Here is a 17529-nt window from a genome sequence, read left to right as displayed (position 1 = left end):
ATCTGTCATGTCACTCTCCATTTCAGGGCCATACAAATGATTCAAATGCGCACATCAAACAGCAAGTATGGTACCTTGCCAATGAGACTCTCATCCGCCAGCCCCCAGAGAACTTCTTAGTGGGTCGGTTCTGCATCTCAGGGTTGAAACCCAGACCAGCCAGAATACGACGGGCTTTGGCTTCTGCTGAGGCAGCACCTGTGGCTCGAAGCTCTTCATAAACCTGGAGGAAGGAAGAGAAGGATGGACTTAGTCATGAAGGCTGATGCAGGATGGTAGGCAGGACACACGCTAACTCACTTTTTCCAGGCGGTCTCCGGCACTGTCATCTCCCTTCTCCAGCCGGGCCTGTAGCCTCTTTTCCTCTTCCAGCAATTTCAGTCGTTTTGTGTCCGCTTTCAAGACAGCTTGAACTGCTGGGGTGTTATCAGCCACCACCTCTGCAGAAACGCAAACGAAAAAGCAGTCAGAAACCTTTCTACTGAGCTGATAGGGAAAAAGGGGGTATCACAGCAGGTTAGGCTGAAATATTAATGAACTAAAGGCCTATGCAAACAGAACCGTATAAAAGAATGTCAATATGCCCATACACATATGTGTTGCTTTTAATTCTAGGTCTGGCTGGCCATGTGGTTGAGAGCTGTTTGAGATGAGACATGTGGCTTTAAACTCCCTGGGCCTCTCTTATCTTGTTTGTACAAAAGCACATTAGTGCTCGGAATCCCAGTGCACCTTTCCTTTCCATCCTTCCTTACCCCCTATCTCCCCTCAAGGCACATCTCACCTTGCTCACACAACAGTACATCAATGTTAGGAGGAATGTTCAGGGCTCGGTTGGCGATGTGCTTTAATAAGGTGGTCTTCCCTTTGCTGTGGGGAAAGTCAAGTCATTTTTAGTTGACAACCAACAGTACTAAAAAGCAAAAGCCAGAATGCACACCATTCCCCCACCCCCACATTGCTTATTTATTTATAAAATTTCTAACCTGCTCATCTACATCTCCTTGTGTAACCTAGCTCTGCTTTTATTCCTAGAGTGCTCCGTCAGACCTTTATAAGGTGCCCTGATTTGATATTAGATGAAGCCAGTGGCATAGCTACATGGGGCTACGGGGCCCTGGACCCCCCTGCCGATGACCCTCTCGAACCCCCCTCTCGCCACCAGCCCTCCACCTTTGCTGGCGGGGGACCCCAACCTCCGCCAGCCGAGGTCCTCTTCTTCCGGCGCAAGGCTTCGTTCTGTGAATCTGACGTCCTGCATGTACAGAAACAGAACGAAGCCTTGCGCCGGAAGAAGAGGACCTCGGCTGGCGGGGGTTGGGGTCCCCCACCAGCAAAGGTAGGCGACGGCAGTGGTGGGGAGGGTTGGCAGCGGGGGGGGGGGGGGGGGGGGGGTGGGGTCGGTGGCGCCGGGAGGGGCTAAAACATGCCCCCTCACCTCGGGCTCTGGACCCCTCTCCCGCCAAAGTCTGGCTACGCTCATTGATGAAGCCCTGACTCGGCCTACCCGTTGGGTCCCACCAGGCCATAGCGGCGGCCGGCAACAATGTAGAGATCTGCGTTGACAAAGAGCTCCTTGCCATGGGCAGAAATGCTGAATTTCTCCAGCTGCAATGAAAGCAGAAAGAGAAATGAAAGTCAACACCTGAGAAACAAGGTTGTAGGTTATCTATTTTCTGTGGAACCCCCCCCCCCCCCCCCCACACACAAAGGTTCATATTTGTAATCTGTAATAATGTTTACACTTTGTTACAATAAAGATATACAAAAATAAGGTGTTGTGTCACTGAACAGACTTCATCTTTCACACACACAAAAAAGACAAATATCAATAAACTGCTATTTTTCTTACCTTTAAAACTATAAATGACAAATCCCCAGGATCAAAAGTCCTACTTAGATACCAGTCTTGTCTTTATTTCTTAAAGTGTCTTTCAGATGTAATGTTAACATAGCACAGATGGCCTACCTTGATATCAGATGCATTCTCTAACATTGCTTGACGTGAGGACAGCTCTGCCTGTGACACTGAGAAGTCATTCTCTGCTGCAGTTGCAGACTTCAGGGTGGCCACCTGGCGTTCATATTCCTGCTGTAAGTCCAAGCACAAATGATACCGTTATAACTTCTGCAAAAGGAAAAGCCTGCCCCCTGAGAAAGCAAGAGACATCACTTTTGAAAGAGACCCATGAAGAATACAGCTCCTTCTGGGATCCACTCCCAGTTTGGGCCCCTAAGCTTCACCCCATTTAAAGGGTGTCTACACAGCAGCGTTTTCATAAAACATTACTGGCCTCCTGCTCAGAGATCCCAGGGGAAGAAATTCTGTGGCACTATTCTTACCTGCTTTTTCAGCTTTTTTTTCTCTTTCTTGCTGAGATTAGCATAAGGATCGTCTTCTTTCTTCTCCTTCCCCTCTTCATCTTCCTCATCTGAAGGCTGTGGAGACAAAGAATCATGAACCAAACACACCACAAATGCTTTTCTCCAATTTATCCAGTAGCCTCTTAAACTTTCCCCTTTTCCCAAACTACACTTGTGGCACATGGGGTTGTGGACTGGCTCCTGCTCTCTCCTCCTCCTCAACATAGACACAGGTGGGACCACAAACTTCATAATCTTGAACTCAAAAGCATTTCACTGGTTTCTTTATTGCTTCCAGTCTGACATATTTTAGTGAAGGAGCAGCCTAGAGTTTAGAGCAACAGGATGAGAATCTGGGAAGCCAGGGTTCAAATCTCATGGCTGTTCCTTGTGACCCTGGACAAGCCACATCACCCTTTGATGCTCCAGGTAAAAGCTTAGAAATGTAAGCTGAGGAGAGATGCCTACTGTACCTGAATATAATCTGCCTTGAGCTACCAATAAGTTCATAAAGCATTGCCATACTGGGACAGGCTGACGGTCCATTAAGCCCAGTATCCGGTTTCCAACAGTGGCCAATCCAGGTCACATTTACCTGGCAAGATCCCAAAACAGTAAAACAGATTTTAAGCTGCTTATCCTAGAAATAAGCAGCGGATTTTCCCAAGTTCATCTTAATAATGGTTTATGGACTTTTATTTTAGGAATTTGTCCAAACATTTTTTTTTTAACCCCGTTAATCTAACCGCTTGTACTTCATGCTCTGGCAATTCCAGAACTTAGACACTGAGAGAAAAAATACTTTCTCTGATTTTTTTAAATTAACGATTTAGTAGCTTCATAGCTTGCCCCTAGTCCTTGTAGTTTTGGAAAGATTAAACAAGCAATTCACATCTACCCTTTCCATGGAGAAATTAGATCTTACCTGCTAATTTGCTTTCCTTTAGTCCCTCCGGACCGGACCGGACCAGGATTGGACTGATGGGTTGTGTTCGCCTACCAGCAGGTGGAGACTGAGAAAAACTCTGACTCTAGAGAGCCAATAGGAGCCCTGACCATGTGACCTTAGCCTCAGTATTTGAATAACAAAGCAGGAAAGAAAGAAAGAAAGACCATCTGTGCCATATGGAATCCTAGCAGCCACAAAGCACTTGGCAATGCCAAGTATCAGAGCTCACCAGCAACTCTCACCAGAGAAGTGGTATGGCTCCCTTGTATTATAGCTCACCAGCAACTCTCACCAGAGAAGTGGTATGGCTCCCTTGTATTATAGCTCACCAGCAACTCTCACCAGAGAAGTGGTATGGCTCACTTGTCTTATAGCTCACCAGCAACTCTCACCAGAGAAGTGGTATGGCTTACTTAAAGTTTCACATATATATACTAGCATGGCTTACTTAAAGGTTCACATATATATATATATACCAGCAATTGGGTAACCCAGCAACTCTCACCAGAGAAGTGGTATGTCCCTTTTGTAGGAAAGCTCACCAGCAACTCCTACCAGAGAAGTGGTATGGCTCACTTGAATTAGAACTCATCAGCAACTCTCAGCACAGAAGTGCTAAGGACCTCAAAGTTCTATACATATATAGATATATAAATATATACATACATATATACAGTGGGGGAAATAAGTATTTGATCCCTTGCTGATTTTGTAAGTTTGCCCACTGACAAAGACATGAGCAGCCCATAATTGAAGGGTAGGTTATTGGTAACAGTGAGAGATAGCACATCACAAATTAAATCCGGAAAATCACATTGTGGAAAGTATATGAATTTATTTGCATTCTGCAGAGGGAAATAAGTATTTGATCCCCCACCAACCAGTAAGAGATCTGGCCCCTACAGACCAGGTAGATGCTCCAAATCAACTCGTTACCTGCATGACAGACAGCTGTCGGCAATGGTCACCTGTATGAAAGACACCTGTCCACAGACTCAGTGAATCAGTCAGACTCTAACCTCTACAAAATGGCCAAGAGCAAGGAGCTGTCTAAGGATGTCAGGGACAAGATCATACACCTGCACAAGGCTGGAATGGGCTACAAAACCATCAGTAAGACGCTGGGCGAGAAGGAGACAACTGTTGGTGCCATAGTAAGAAAATGGAAGAAGTACAAAATGACTGTCAATCGACAAAGATCTGGGGCTCCACGCAAAATCTCACCTCGTGGGGTATCCTTGATCATGAGGAAGGTTAGAAATCAGCCTACAACTACAAGGGGGGAACTTGTCAATGATCTCAAGGCAGCTGGGACCACTGTCACCACGAAAACCATTGGTAACACATTACGACATAACGGATTGCAATCCTGCAGTGCCCGCAAGGTCCCCCTGCTCCGGAAGGCACATGTGACGGCCCGTCTGAAGTTTGCCAGTGAACACCTGGATGATGCCGAGAGTGATTGGGAGAAGGTGCTGTGGTCAGATGAGACAAAAATTGAGCTCTTTGGCATGAACTCAACTCGCCGTGTTTGGAGGAAGAGAAATGCTGCCTATGACCCAAAGAACACCGTCCCCACTGTCAAGCATGGAGGTGGAAATGTTATGTTTTGGGGGTGTTTCTCTGCTAAGGGCACAGGACTACTTCACCGCATCAATGGGAGAATGGATGGGGCCATGTACCGTACAATTCTGAGTGACAACCTCCTTCCCTCCGCCAGGGCCTTAAAAATGGGTCGTGGCTGGGTCTTCCAGCACGACAATGACCCAAAACATACAGCCAAGGCAACAAAGGAGTGGCTCAGGAAGAAGCACATTAGGGTCATGGAGTGGCCTAGCCAGTCACCAGACCTTAATCCCATTGAAAACTTATGGAGGGAGCTGAAGCTGCGAGTTGCCAAGCGACAGCCCAGAACTCTTAATGATTTAGAGATGATCTGCAAAGAGGAGTGGACCAAAATTCCTCCTGACATGTGTGCAAACCTCATCATCAACTACAGAAGACGTCTGACCGCTGTGCTTGCCAACAAGGGTTTTGCCACCAAGTATTAGGTCTTGTTTGCCAGAGGGATCAAATACTTATTTCCCTCTGCAGAATGCAAATAAATTCATATACTTTCCACAATGTGATTTTCCGGATTTAATTTGTGATGTGCTGTCTCTCACTGTTACCAATAACCTACCCTTCAATTATGGGCTGCTCATGTCTTTGTCAGTGGGCAAACTTACAAAATCAGCAAGGGATCAAATACTTATTTCCCCCACTGTAGATAGATATATAAATACATACATACACATATATTCCAGCAACTGAACCCACCAGCAACTCCGACCAGAGACGTGGCATGGTCCACTTAAAGTCCTATATATGTACAAGCGTCTTTTTTTTTTTTTTTTTTAATACCCCGTTGAAAAAGTGACAAAATATGGGAGGGGCCTGGTCCGGTCCGGAGGGACTAAAGGAAAGCAAATTAGCAGGTAAGATCTAATTTCTCCTTCCTTAGCGTCCCTCCGGACCGGACCAGGATTGGACTGATGGGAAGTACCAAAGCAGTAACCTTAAGGGAGGGACCCTTTCAAACCCCTAAGCATCTCCGAGTTGCATAGATCACCTCCTGGCGACAATGAACATGTAGAGTGTATATCAATCAAAAGAGAATGAAGATAAGCTCAAAATGGCACCGTACAAAATGTGCACCTAGTGCACCAAAAATCGCTGTGCGAAGGAAAGAACCCCGCTTCTCAAGATGGAGCATATGTTATAACACTCTCAGGAAATGGTTCCCCAGTGAGTAGACAAATAGAAGGTATGAATTTCTTAATACGTCGAGATATAGTGAGGCCGAAACAACGGCAACCTTACCTTGACTAGAAGTACCAAAAGGAAGGACCAAATAGCTTGTAACAGCTCTCTAAATATATAAGATCTGTTTTAATATGTAAAGCATATATAAAGCATATAATTTCCTGTGATCTTGAACGCCAGTAGAAGAGTCCAGACCAGTAAGAAAGGAGAAATTAGATCTTAGTATTTTCTCAGTCCAATCCTGGTCCGGTCCGGAGGGACGCTAAGGAAAAAGTGATTGGAAAAGATGAAAAATGGGAAACTAAGGTAGAGTGAAAAAGAAATACCCAGGTGAAGAAGTACCTCTTACCTAGACGTACTAGCTGATTGGAAAAAAAGAAAACCTGTATGAGAGAAACTTGCAGTCCTGACCCTGCTAGCTGAAGCCATGGCTACTAACAACAGTGTCTGAAAGGAGAAAGAAACCTTAAAGGAAACAAGATGATTTTGAATTATCGTGCGAAGAAGAATAACACCCTGTCCCTCTGACAATGTCACTAAGGCACAGAGGCTAAAAGCTGAGAAGAGAATACTGCAACTACAAAAGATGCCATCCTGCTTAGCAAGGCTGAATGCCTGTCCCAGACTGAGAGCATGCACCAGCCTGAGCAAGAGAGAAACAAAGAGGCCGGACTGGGGAAGAGAGAAGGTCCTCTAGAGAAAACAGAAAACCCCCTCGGCTCCATAAAAAGTCAAGATGACAACCTAAAAGGCAGCCTGGTATATCTGCAAGGAAAAAAAAAAACAAACAAACATAAGGGTTACGCCCCTGAGATTCAAATATCTAAGCGAAATGCCCGACCTGAAGAGAAGGCCACCATGCCAGAAGGGGATGGCATGCTACAGGGCTGGTCAGATGGTAGATCCATAAAAATGACTCCCCTTGAATAAAACAGACATCAGCCATGAAATAAACCAAACGTCAGTGCGGATGTGAACCCACCTAGGAGGCAGGACGATTAGAGTCAGAGTGAGAACCGAAGCTGGGCCTCCCCGATGACATCTCACTGCACTGTTCGCTAGATTACCCCTTAGGCAGCTTACAGAGAAAAGTGAAAACATGCAAAAATAAAATGACATACATGTCAACCGTGTAAAGGGGGGCACATGCAAGCCCTGTAAAGAAACAGAATGACCAGATAGTAGAACCGTCCGAGGAAAGGATGTACCTTCAATACACAAGAAGACCAGAGACCTACCAGGGGCCTCAATATGTAGCCTAAGAAGGCAACAGACCTACCAGGAGACCGAAGACCATTCTGAAAGAACATAAGCTAGAAACAGTCCTGCCAGAGAGCAGGATTGAGTCTTTGAAGTAACCTAAGATGATAACAGTCCTATGAGAGTACAGAAAGAGAATTCTGGACTAACATAACATGGCAACAATGCTGACCAAAGACAGAGTGCTCAGAATAAAACGCTAGCCCTCAGGGATACCTCCTTGCTCCGAGAGCGACTGACAGTCCCCTAGTTGCAATGTAAAGAGACCACATGGTAATCCTGAAAGCAAACCGAATGCCAAGAGCCAAGAAGGAAAAAATTAAGTTGCAAAGTAAAGAGACCACATGGTAGTCCTGGAAGTAAAACCAAATGCCAGGAGGAATGTCCTACTCAACTAATGCTGAAAAGAAGAGCAGCAGTCTCGGGGAAAAAAACAAAAGGGAAGCTGCAAATGCTTCAGAACACTCAAAAAGATAAAGAGCACGGGAGTGCAGCTCATGAGACTGCAAAAGGCAATTGCCCAGGGAAAAAACCTTGCAACTGTGTCGCATGTAACCCCAAAATATTGTGGAGACTGCGAAATATTTAGACGACTCTTGACCACCAGTACTAGGCATCCTGAGAACCATAAAAATTGCACTTCTCGGTCTGTGACTTGCTGACTCGTCGACAAGAGGTTTTTTTTTTTTTTTTAAATAGCTAGCTGACTCGCCATGAGTGAAGAAGAATCTCCCCTTTTCTGAGGGGTAGCATAACTATGATGAACTTTTAGAGACTGGAAAACAGTGTTGTGAAGGGACATTATTGCGCATTGTGAGCTGGTCACCCTTCCAGGACCCAGCCCGGGTGGACCCTGCTTAGCTTCCTTCACACCGGGCTCTATCCTTCTCAGAAACTCTCCTAAGAGAAATATGCAGAAAAGTTTGTATCAAAAAATGTGCTGCATGAAGCTTCACTATGGATCGAAGGCTTTCATGAAAAAGACTTGAGACTTTGAGAGCGCTCTTGACAGCATTTAGAATTGAAATAGGAGGAAGGAAAATTCCTTCTTAGGAACTAGGTTCTTGTGATAAAGATTTGAGACATTGAGAGTGCGCATGACGGCAGTGAGATTCCAAATAGGAGGAAGGGAGATCCATTCTTAGGAACTAGAAATTAAAATTGCATTCGGAAGAATCAAGAGAGAAAATGGTCTAAGATCCAAGAGTCTATGTAGGGAGACCCCTACTTCACATGCCTTGCCGTGAGAGCGATAGAGAAAGGAGGGGAAATGAAAAGCATAACCATCTAAAAATAAAACCGCAAGAACTCCTGGACAGAGGAAATAAGAAGATGACTGTCATGTAAGAGTAGCCTGCAACTATGATTTCATGACACAAAGTTAAACAGGTGAGAGTGGCATGTACCTATGATAACATCCTTACTGCCCCCATGCCTGTGGAAGAACAAACGTATAGCTAACATATAGAAAATATCCTGGTATGGAAAGCAACCTTTCGAAAAATGCTATAACAAAAAAAAAACACAACTGTGAACTACCTTCCCACAGTCACATTGGAGCCGACTCTGTGGGTGCTGTGGGTGCTTGAGCACCCCCGATATTGAGAAAAACTCATGTATATGTCCAGGGAGGGGTCATTTTCATTGGACTTAGCACCCCCAATAATTTTGAAAAGTTGGCTCCTAGCCCACAGACAAACGCCACCCGAGATTATAAAGAAACAAACATCAAACAGGCTGGCCAAGTAATGTATATATAGTGGGACACAGACATAAGCTCCTTGTGACTCTGGGCAAGTCACTTAACCCTCCATTGCCCCATGTAAGCCGCATTGAGCCTGCCATGAGTGGGAAAGTGCGGGGTACAAATGTTAAAAAAAAAACAAACAAAAAAAAAAAAAACAAAAAAACATACAGGAGTCCCAGAAAGAGAAATAAATTACTAAAACTGGGACCTGCACCCAGTTCTGTAGCCCACCTTTTGATGCTGCTTTTAACTCCTAACCCTTATTCACTCTGTTCAGGACCCTTATTTTAAACCTGCTCACTTTAAAATCTCCTTATCTCTTGTTTGTTCTGTCTGACCTAATGAGATTGTAAGATCTGAGGAACAGGGACTGTCTCTTCATATTCAAGTGTACAGCGCTGCGTTTTTCTAGTAGCGCTTTAGAAATGATAAATAGTAGTAGTAGCAGCTTCAGAGACTGTAGTGCTGACTATTAGGCTACAGCAACCAGCTACTCAACATTAAAAACATAAAAAGCAAAGAAATGACCCCCCTAAAGAACATAGGTGACTCCTGAGAAAGATCAGCCCCAAACGGCCCGAAGACGGCGAAAGAGAAAGTCCCGACGCACCCCCCAGCGGCGCACAATATTTACAGGAGCCGGAAGAGGAGATCCCCGACGCTGGCATACAGCGCGTCTCAGCTTCTCGGACATGACGGTAACGCGCGTGCACGCGCGTACCCGATTCGCGCCAAAATCTCTCTTTTTTTTTTTTTTTTTAAGCCCTGCTCCGCCGAACAAACCGCTAAGGGAAGAACACAAACGGCAGTGCTAAATAAAATACAGCTCAACTCAAAGAGGGCTGAAAACAAAATGCTGCCGCTTACTCTTTTTTTTTTTTTTTTTTACACAGCTGACTCACAGCATTCCCATGCAATCAAACGGAGCTGTCTGCTCATTCAGTCAGTGGGGACAAGTTGTCTTTAATTTTTTTTTTTTTTTTACACCTAAACTCCTCCAAATTACTGCTGCCTCTTTTTTTTTTTTTTTTTAACCAGCTAGATAATATAGACACCTAAAACAGCAACCAGAGCTGCCTGCTCGTTAAAGTAATGGGGAAAACTCCGCTAAAGAGTAATAGAACAACACATAGCTGTCTGCTCGTTAGAAGCCGGGGGATGTAGCTTGCTCCTTAAAATGCTTATAAGATTTAACTTTCTATAGTGGCTGCCTCTCCCAAAGACATACACCTTTCTAAACAAAGGGTAGTCCTTCCCAGCTATGTATGGGAGATGGGGAGGAAGGGGGGAGGGACCCAGAGACATCCGAGTTTGACACCCCCAGAGGCTGTAAAAGAAAGGAAAAGAAGTCCCTACCTGACCAGCGTCAACAGAGAATTCCTAGGCACAGAAGAAGAGGTAGCAATGTTGTTCTTATTGTAAACCTCTAAAAGAGAAAGAGAGAGACTAATGGGCTCGCTTCCTACCTGCTGGGAGACTGAGAAAATACTGAGGCTAAGGTCACATGGCCAGGGCTCCTATTGGCTCTCTAGAGTCAGAGTTTTTCTCAGTCTCCACCTGCTGGTAGGCGAGCACAACCCATCAGTCCAATCCTGGTCCGGTCCGGAGGGACGCTAAGGAAAGACCACTAACATATCTACCCTCAACCGTTTTTTCTCCAAGATGAAGAGCCTAACCCCTTTATCCTTTCCTCATAGGCAAGTCAACTCATCCCCTTTATCATTTCATTGTTTTTTTTCTGTACTTTTTCTCATTCCGCTATATCTTTAAGATGCGGCGATGTTACGTCTGTGCTTTCCTCGCCCTCTGGTGGCCAGAACAGGTGGCTGCTATGGACCATCACCCATTCCAGATTTTAGCTGAGTCCGGTCCGGTTCTTCCAGGCTGCCAGGTTTGCTTGCTTGGATTGAGCCTGCACAGCCACCATAGCTTCCTGGTGATTGCTGCAGCTGAGTCTTACCTGTCTGGGCTTATTAGCCCATTTTGAAACTCTCTGGGTGATGGTCCATAGCAGCCACCTGTTCTGGCCACCAGAGGGCGAGGAAAGCACAGACGTAACAGGTGACCAGAATAGCATACAGTATTCGAGGTGTGGTCACATCATGGAGCTATATAAAGGCATTATAATATTCTCAGTTTTGTCATTCCTTTCCTAATAATTCCTAACATTCTATTTGGGTTCTTAGCCGCTGCTGCATCCTGAGCAGAGGGTTTCAACATATCGTCAACGATGACCCCTAAATCCTTTTCTTGGGTGGTGACTGAAAAAGTGTGAACTAAGGTAAAATTAGGCCTTACCTGCTAATTTTCTTTCCTCTAGACCCTCCAGATCGGTCAAGATGAACATCCAATTTAGCTAAACGGCACTGAGTTGAATCTCCCGACCTATTGCCCAAAACCGGCAAAGAAATGTCCTGATCCACATGAAAAGAGGAAACCACCTTAGGCAAAAAGGATGGAACGGGCTTTAGGGACATCTTTTCCTTAGAAAAAGTAAAAGAAGGAGCACAAGACAAAGCCTGCAACTCTGAAATCCGCCAAGCTGAAGCACACCAAAAACACCGTCTTCAGAGTGAAATCCTTAAAAGTACTCAAAAACCAACGGCTCAAAGGGGGAACCCACCAACACCAGATTCAAATCCCACGGAGGAACCACCTGACGCCACGGTGGACGAATCAACTTCACGCCCCGCAAAAAACGAACCACCTCCGGAGAAGAGGCCAAGGATACACTCTGTACCTTCCCCTGGAAACAAGCCAAAGCTGCCACCTGTACCTTCAAAGAGGAACGAGCGAGACCTCTATCCACACCATCTTGCAGAAATTCTAGCACTTCCGGAACCGAAATGCGCCAAGGAGAATAAGAACGCTCCTGACACCAATTTTCAAAAATTCGCCACACGCAAATATAAGCGACGGAGGTGGACTGTTTACGGGACTGCAACATAGTATCAATTACTCTGGACCAAAACCCTTTCTTCCTCAACCTGTTCCTCTCAAGAGCCAAGCCGTAAGCGAGAACGGAGACGGATCGGGCATCACTATGGGGCCTTGCACTAACAACACCGACTCCTCTAGAGACAGCGGACCCCAAACTGCCAGACGCACTAGATCTCCTTACCATGGCCGACGAGGCCAATTCGGAGCTACCAGAATCACCGTGCCTAAGTGCCGCTCTATTCTCTGAACTACACGACCTACCAGGGCCCAAGGAGGAAACGTACAACAGCTGTTGATGAGGCCATGGAAGCACCAGGGGGTCGATCCCCTCGGACCGCGGATCCCGACGACTGAAAAACCGGGGCACCTGAGCATTGGTGGATGTCGCCATGAGGTCCATCACAGGCAGACCCCACTCCATCACCAGATGATGAAACAGAGGACGATGAAGCGACCACTCTCTGGGGTCCAATGTGTGTCTGCTCAGAAAATCCACGCTCACGTTGTCCATGCCGGTCACGTGACCTGCTGGGAGACACTGCAGATGAACTTCCAACCAACGCATTTGCTCCGCTGTCTCCTCAGCGACCGCCTGACTCTTTGTGCCCCCTTGACGATTGACATATGCGACGGCCATGGCATTGTCGGACAGAACCCTGACCACCTTGCCGCCTAGAAGATACTGAAGAGCCTGGAGAGCCAAACGGATCGCCCACGTGTCCAGACGATTGATGTACCATCCGGCCTCCTCCGACGACCAACGGCCCTGGATAACCTGTCAGAGGCAATGGGCTCCCCAACCTCCCAGACTGGCATCCGTGGTCAGAACAATCCAGTCTGGAGTATCCAAGGGCATGCCCCTCTCCAGATTCGGCGTGTGAAGCCACCACTGAAGACTGAGGCGGGGAGCATCCGGCAAAAAGAGTCTCTCCTCCGAGTCTGAAGAGACCAGCGATCCAGCAGGGACGACTGTAACTGCCACATGTGAGCCCGGGCCCACGGAACTACTTCTATCGACACTGCCATGAGACCCAATACCTGCAGATGAGAGCGAGCTGAAGCAAGTCTCTTGGAGCAAAGCTGACAAATCAGAGCCTGCATCTTGACAATCCGAGCTGACGGTAGGAACACTCGCCCCTTCAACATGTCGAAACAAACTGTATATTCTTTCCTCTTTTTAGGCCTGTTACTAAGGGCTAGGCCTAAGGCCTGTACTGTCACTTTGGTTCTCACAAGATGGCCTAACAATCTTTGCAACATACAGTGCTTTTCTCATGCCTTTCATATAAGGTAACCTTGGCAGTAGCTGACAGGCTGAGGACACAGTATGAGGGCTAAGGGAGATAGACAGAGAGAGGACACAAGGGTATTGTTCTATGTAATTTTTTGCTCTGTGACTAACTGCACGCTATACTGATAACTGACTAACCAATGGCCACAAACTGTTCACGTGCAAACACATCAGGAGAGACTGATAGAATACATGACCAATCCATATATGGTATAAGGCAACCTAATGGTGCTAGTTTATGGGAAATCACATGATTTATGAGAAATGGAATTTGCAACAGTATATATGTGATGTCCGGGAGGTGTTAGGGGGGCAGTTTGTTTTTCAGGATGTGCGCTGCTGAATGACAACCTGCTCCAAGAGAAAGAACTATTATTTGTATTTTTTGGCTCTGTGACAAGCTAATAAAGGTAAATTTACTGGCTGCGCCTAATGGAGTCTAAGTTCTCTTTCTTATCTGTGTTTTCCCTCCCGTGGGGGGGGGGGGGGGGGGGGGGGGGGGGGGGGGGGGGGGGGGGGGTGGGGGGGGGGGGGTGGGTGGCTAACTGATGGAAATACACAGAACTCCCAGATACTCCACAGACTGGCATCCGTGGTGAGAACAATCCAGTCCGGAGGATCCAAGGGCATGCCCTTCTCCAGATTCGGCGTGTGAAGCCACCACTGAAGGCTGAGGTGGGAGCATCCGGCAAAGAGTCTCTCCTCCAAGTCCTGAGTCTGAGGAGACCAGCGATCCAGCAAGGAAGACTAACTGCCGCATGTGAGCCCGGGCTCACGGAACTACTTCTATCAACGCTGCTATAAGACCCAATACCTGCAGATAAGAGCAAGCTGAAGGAAGTCTCTTAGAGCAAAGCTAACGAATCAGAGCCTGCATCTTGACAATCTGAGCTGATGCTAGAAACCCTCGCCCCTTCAACATGTCGAAACGAACTCCCAGATACTCCAGGGACTGCGACGGAACTAGGTGACTTGTCCACATTCACTACCCAACTGAGCGACTCCAAGAAACTCACCACTCTCGTGGTCGCCTCTACACTCTCCTGCCTTGACTTGGCTAGAATCAGCCAATCGTCGAGATACGTATGACCAAGATTCCTTGCTTCCTCAATGTCGCCGCTACGACCACCATAACCTCGGAAAAGGTACAAGGTGCTGTCGCAAGACTGAACGGAAGAGCACAGAATTGAAAATGCTGCCCTAAGACCGCAAAATGAAGAAAACGCTGATGCGCCACCTGAATGGGAATATGTAGATAGGCTTCTGTCAGATCCAATGAAGTGAGAAACTCCCCCGACTGAACCGCTACGATAACCGAATGCAAAGTCTCCATCCGGAAGGAGAGAACCTTTAGCGCCCTGCTGACCCTTTTCAGACCTAAAATAGGCCGGAAGGCACCCTCCTTCTTGGGAACCACAAAATAAATCGAGTAACAACCTGCCCCCCCCCTCTCTGAGGTGGGTACCGGAACCACAGCCCCCAGATCAATCAACCGAAGGAGGGTTTGGCGAATTGCCATGGCCTTGAGATGACAGCAACACGGAGATCCCAGAAAAAAAAAAAACGGGAAGAGGGCCACTGAACTCTAGGGCACGCCCGTCGCGCACCGCTTCGAGCACCCACTGATCCGACGTGATGCGAGTCCACCTCTGGTAAAACCGACGTAGATGAGCACCCATGCGAACCAGAGGCTGGACCCGCACACCTTCACTGCGAGGCACGCACCGAGGTGGAACCCACTGAAGATCCATCCCGACCTCCCCCACGAAAGGGCTGCATATGCTGAAAATTAAAAAAAAAAAAAAATCGCCCTCTAGGCGCACCATTGGCCCTACCCAGCCTGTCCCGCTGAGCATCTCGCAGACGGACCGACAGCCCTCGACCACCTGTTCTGGGACGCATCTCTGGCAGGCGTGGAACCTTAGCATTCCACAAGACTGCGTACCAACTTATCCAGCTCCTCCCCAAACAGAATAGAACCCTTGAAGGGGAGAGAACACAATTTGGACTTAAGAGGCCGCATCTGCGACCCAACCTCAAAGCCAAATAGCCTGACAAGCTCCCACAACCAATGCCATATTTTTTGCCAACGCCCGCAGCAAATCATAAAGAGCATCCGCTAAGAAAGAAGGAGCCCATCTCCAGCTTGGCTAGTTCCTGCACCCAGGAAGATCTATCCACAGCTGGATCATCTAAGAGTTTTTCAGTCCAGCGGAAGCAAGCACGAGCTACTAAACCTCCACACACCGAGGCCTGCAGCGACAAGGTGGACAGATCAAAACTATTCCTAATAAAGGATTCCAACTGTCCGTGGACAGATGCTGGGCTCGATGGACCCTTGGTCTTTTCCCAGTATGGCATTACTTATGTACTTATGTAACTTCCTATCTTGAGGATCCCTGAGAGCAGCCCCCCCCATTAACAGGAATAGCAGTGGCTTTAGTGACCACCGTCACCACCGCATCTACTGTAGGAGACTTAAGGAGTCCCTATCCTCTTGCAGAAGAGGATAAAGCCTCACCATAGCTCTAGCCACCCTACAGGCAGAATCTGGGAAAGACCCACTCCTGCATGACCATATCTCTGAGGTCTTTATTCATGGGAAAAAAAAAACGGGAAGACCGGCGAATACCCTTAACCATTGGGTCTAACCTGCTTTACCTCCGCCACCATGGTCTCAGGATAATCAAATTTAAGTGTAGCAACCACCTGATCAATTCAGCCCCTCATCTCTATGAAAGATCCTCACTACCGCGGGATCTTCACCTGGCAAGGACCCCCCCCTCCTCAGGACAGGTGTCCAAAAGAACGTCATCTCCAAGATCACTGCACTCCTCTCTGAGTGCTGTAAGGACAAAAACTCAGGGTCTTCTGACCACGCCAGATAAGGGTGCTTGGCAACTAAGGGACCTACCCCCCTTCTGAAGGTCTGCCTGCTGGGATCCTGACTTCCACACCTGGAACTTCGACCAAATAAAATCAGGTGGGAATCCCATGCCCCCTGAGCACTCAGGAAGATCAGCCTACGTTCTGCAACCTGAAAATCCTGCAACCCTCCCTGAGGCGAAACCGCAGGGGCCGGAGGAATCCAAGATGGTGGCGGTTTTCCTGCCAAAATCGGAACTGCCGCTACAGCACCCAGGAGCAAGGACGTATCAAAAAGAGCCTGAGCCGACCCCGGGAAACCTCTGTGGACCAATACTGGAGATGAAGAAAGAGGGCAAGTTTCGGCTCCCCACAGAGCCAGCATTGTGCCCCCGGCACGTCCACACCTCGGCGCACATAGAAACCCGGCAACGGGACTGTCTCCCCGCCGACATCCCTCAGGAAGAAAGGAGGTAGCAACCCCAACAGGCAGCAGTGTCCAGACTCTCTCTCTCTCCACAAACGCATTGCAGCTCTCCCGGTCAACCCCAAAACAAACAAGCAGAGTGTTTTTTTTTTTTTTCAACTGGCTTACTTTCCTAGCCCGGTTGCTAAAGCTGACAAGGGCTATGGCTCTCAAGGTTCCTGCAATCACACAGGAGCCGAGGCACAGGGCTGACCTGCTCAGTAAGAGCCAGCAGTGGGAGGGACACGCATCACCGGATGTGACCCCAGGGGAAAAACGGAGCCCCACTGGACCCACTTCCCCAAAGCACATAGATTCCTAAGTGCAGGGTGCTAACCAACAAAAGGACTAAAAAACAAATCCCAGGCCTACCAACCAGACTGACTGCTCAGGCTGCACATCTTCCCTCAGCTGGAGAGTGAGATTTACTGGCTGTTTGGGGGTTGGCAGGTGCTTATACATTGTTAGCAGTTTTTAGTGTTCTCAGTCTCCCTCTGCTTGTAGAAGTGCATAACCCAAGTGTCCTTGACCGGTCTGGAGGGTCCGCTGAGGAAATCTACATTTAAAAAAATAGATAGTTTAAAAATGCTCTTAGGAAAAAACTTGTCTCATACCCTTCTCCTTGCTTAGGCTTCTCAACACTTCATCATCATCTGCAATTTCATCTTCACTGGCCCTCATCTTTCAAAGCCGCAAATTTGTTCTGAGAAGAAGAGAACAGGGTCGTATAAAAGTACAATACACAAAACCCATCCAATTACCAGAAAGGTCATGGTACCTGGTTACGCCACAAGCAGATTGAAAGAAAGATTTCACAGCAACAAAGCAGAAAAATAACCCTG

General features: G+C 47.4%; 1 protein-coding gene across 1 annotated transcript in view; it reads right to left on the bottom strand.

The window, feature by feature from the left end:
• The window catches only part of ABCF1 (ATP binding cassette subfamily F member 1), a 66209-nt gene that overhangs the window by 25362 nt on the left and 23318 nt on the right, over nucleotides 1-17529 (bottom strand). Inside the window, 9 exon segments of the mRNA XM_030197378.1 lie at nucleotides 75-223; nucleotides 301-440; nucleotides 785-870; nucleotides 1508-1608; nucleotides 1970-2092; nucleotides 2344-2439; nucleotides 11935-11939; nucleotides 17302-17363; nucleotides 17365-17390. Of these exon segments, the coding sequence (XP_030053238.1) occupies nucleotides 75-223; nucleotides 301-440; nucleotides 785-870; nucleotides 1508-1608; nucleotides 1970-2092; nucleotides 2344-2439; nucleotides 11935-11939; nucleotides 17302-17363; nucleotides 17365-17390 (788 nt within the window).

The sequence above is a fragment of the Microcaecilia unicolor genome, chromosome 3 (assembly GCF_901765095.1).
Source record: "Microcaecilia unicolor chromosome 3, aMicUni1.1, whole genome shotgun sequence".
In the NCBI taxonomy this organism is placed as follows: Eukaryota; Metazoa; Chordata; class Amphibia; order Gymnophiona; family Siphonopidae; genus Microcaecilia; species Microcaecilia unicolor.
Note: the sequence above shows the minus strand (reverse complement) of the source record. Positions and strands in the feature narration are given on the sequence as shown.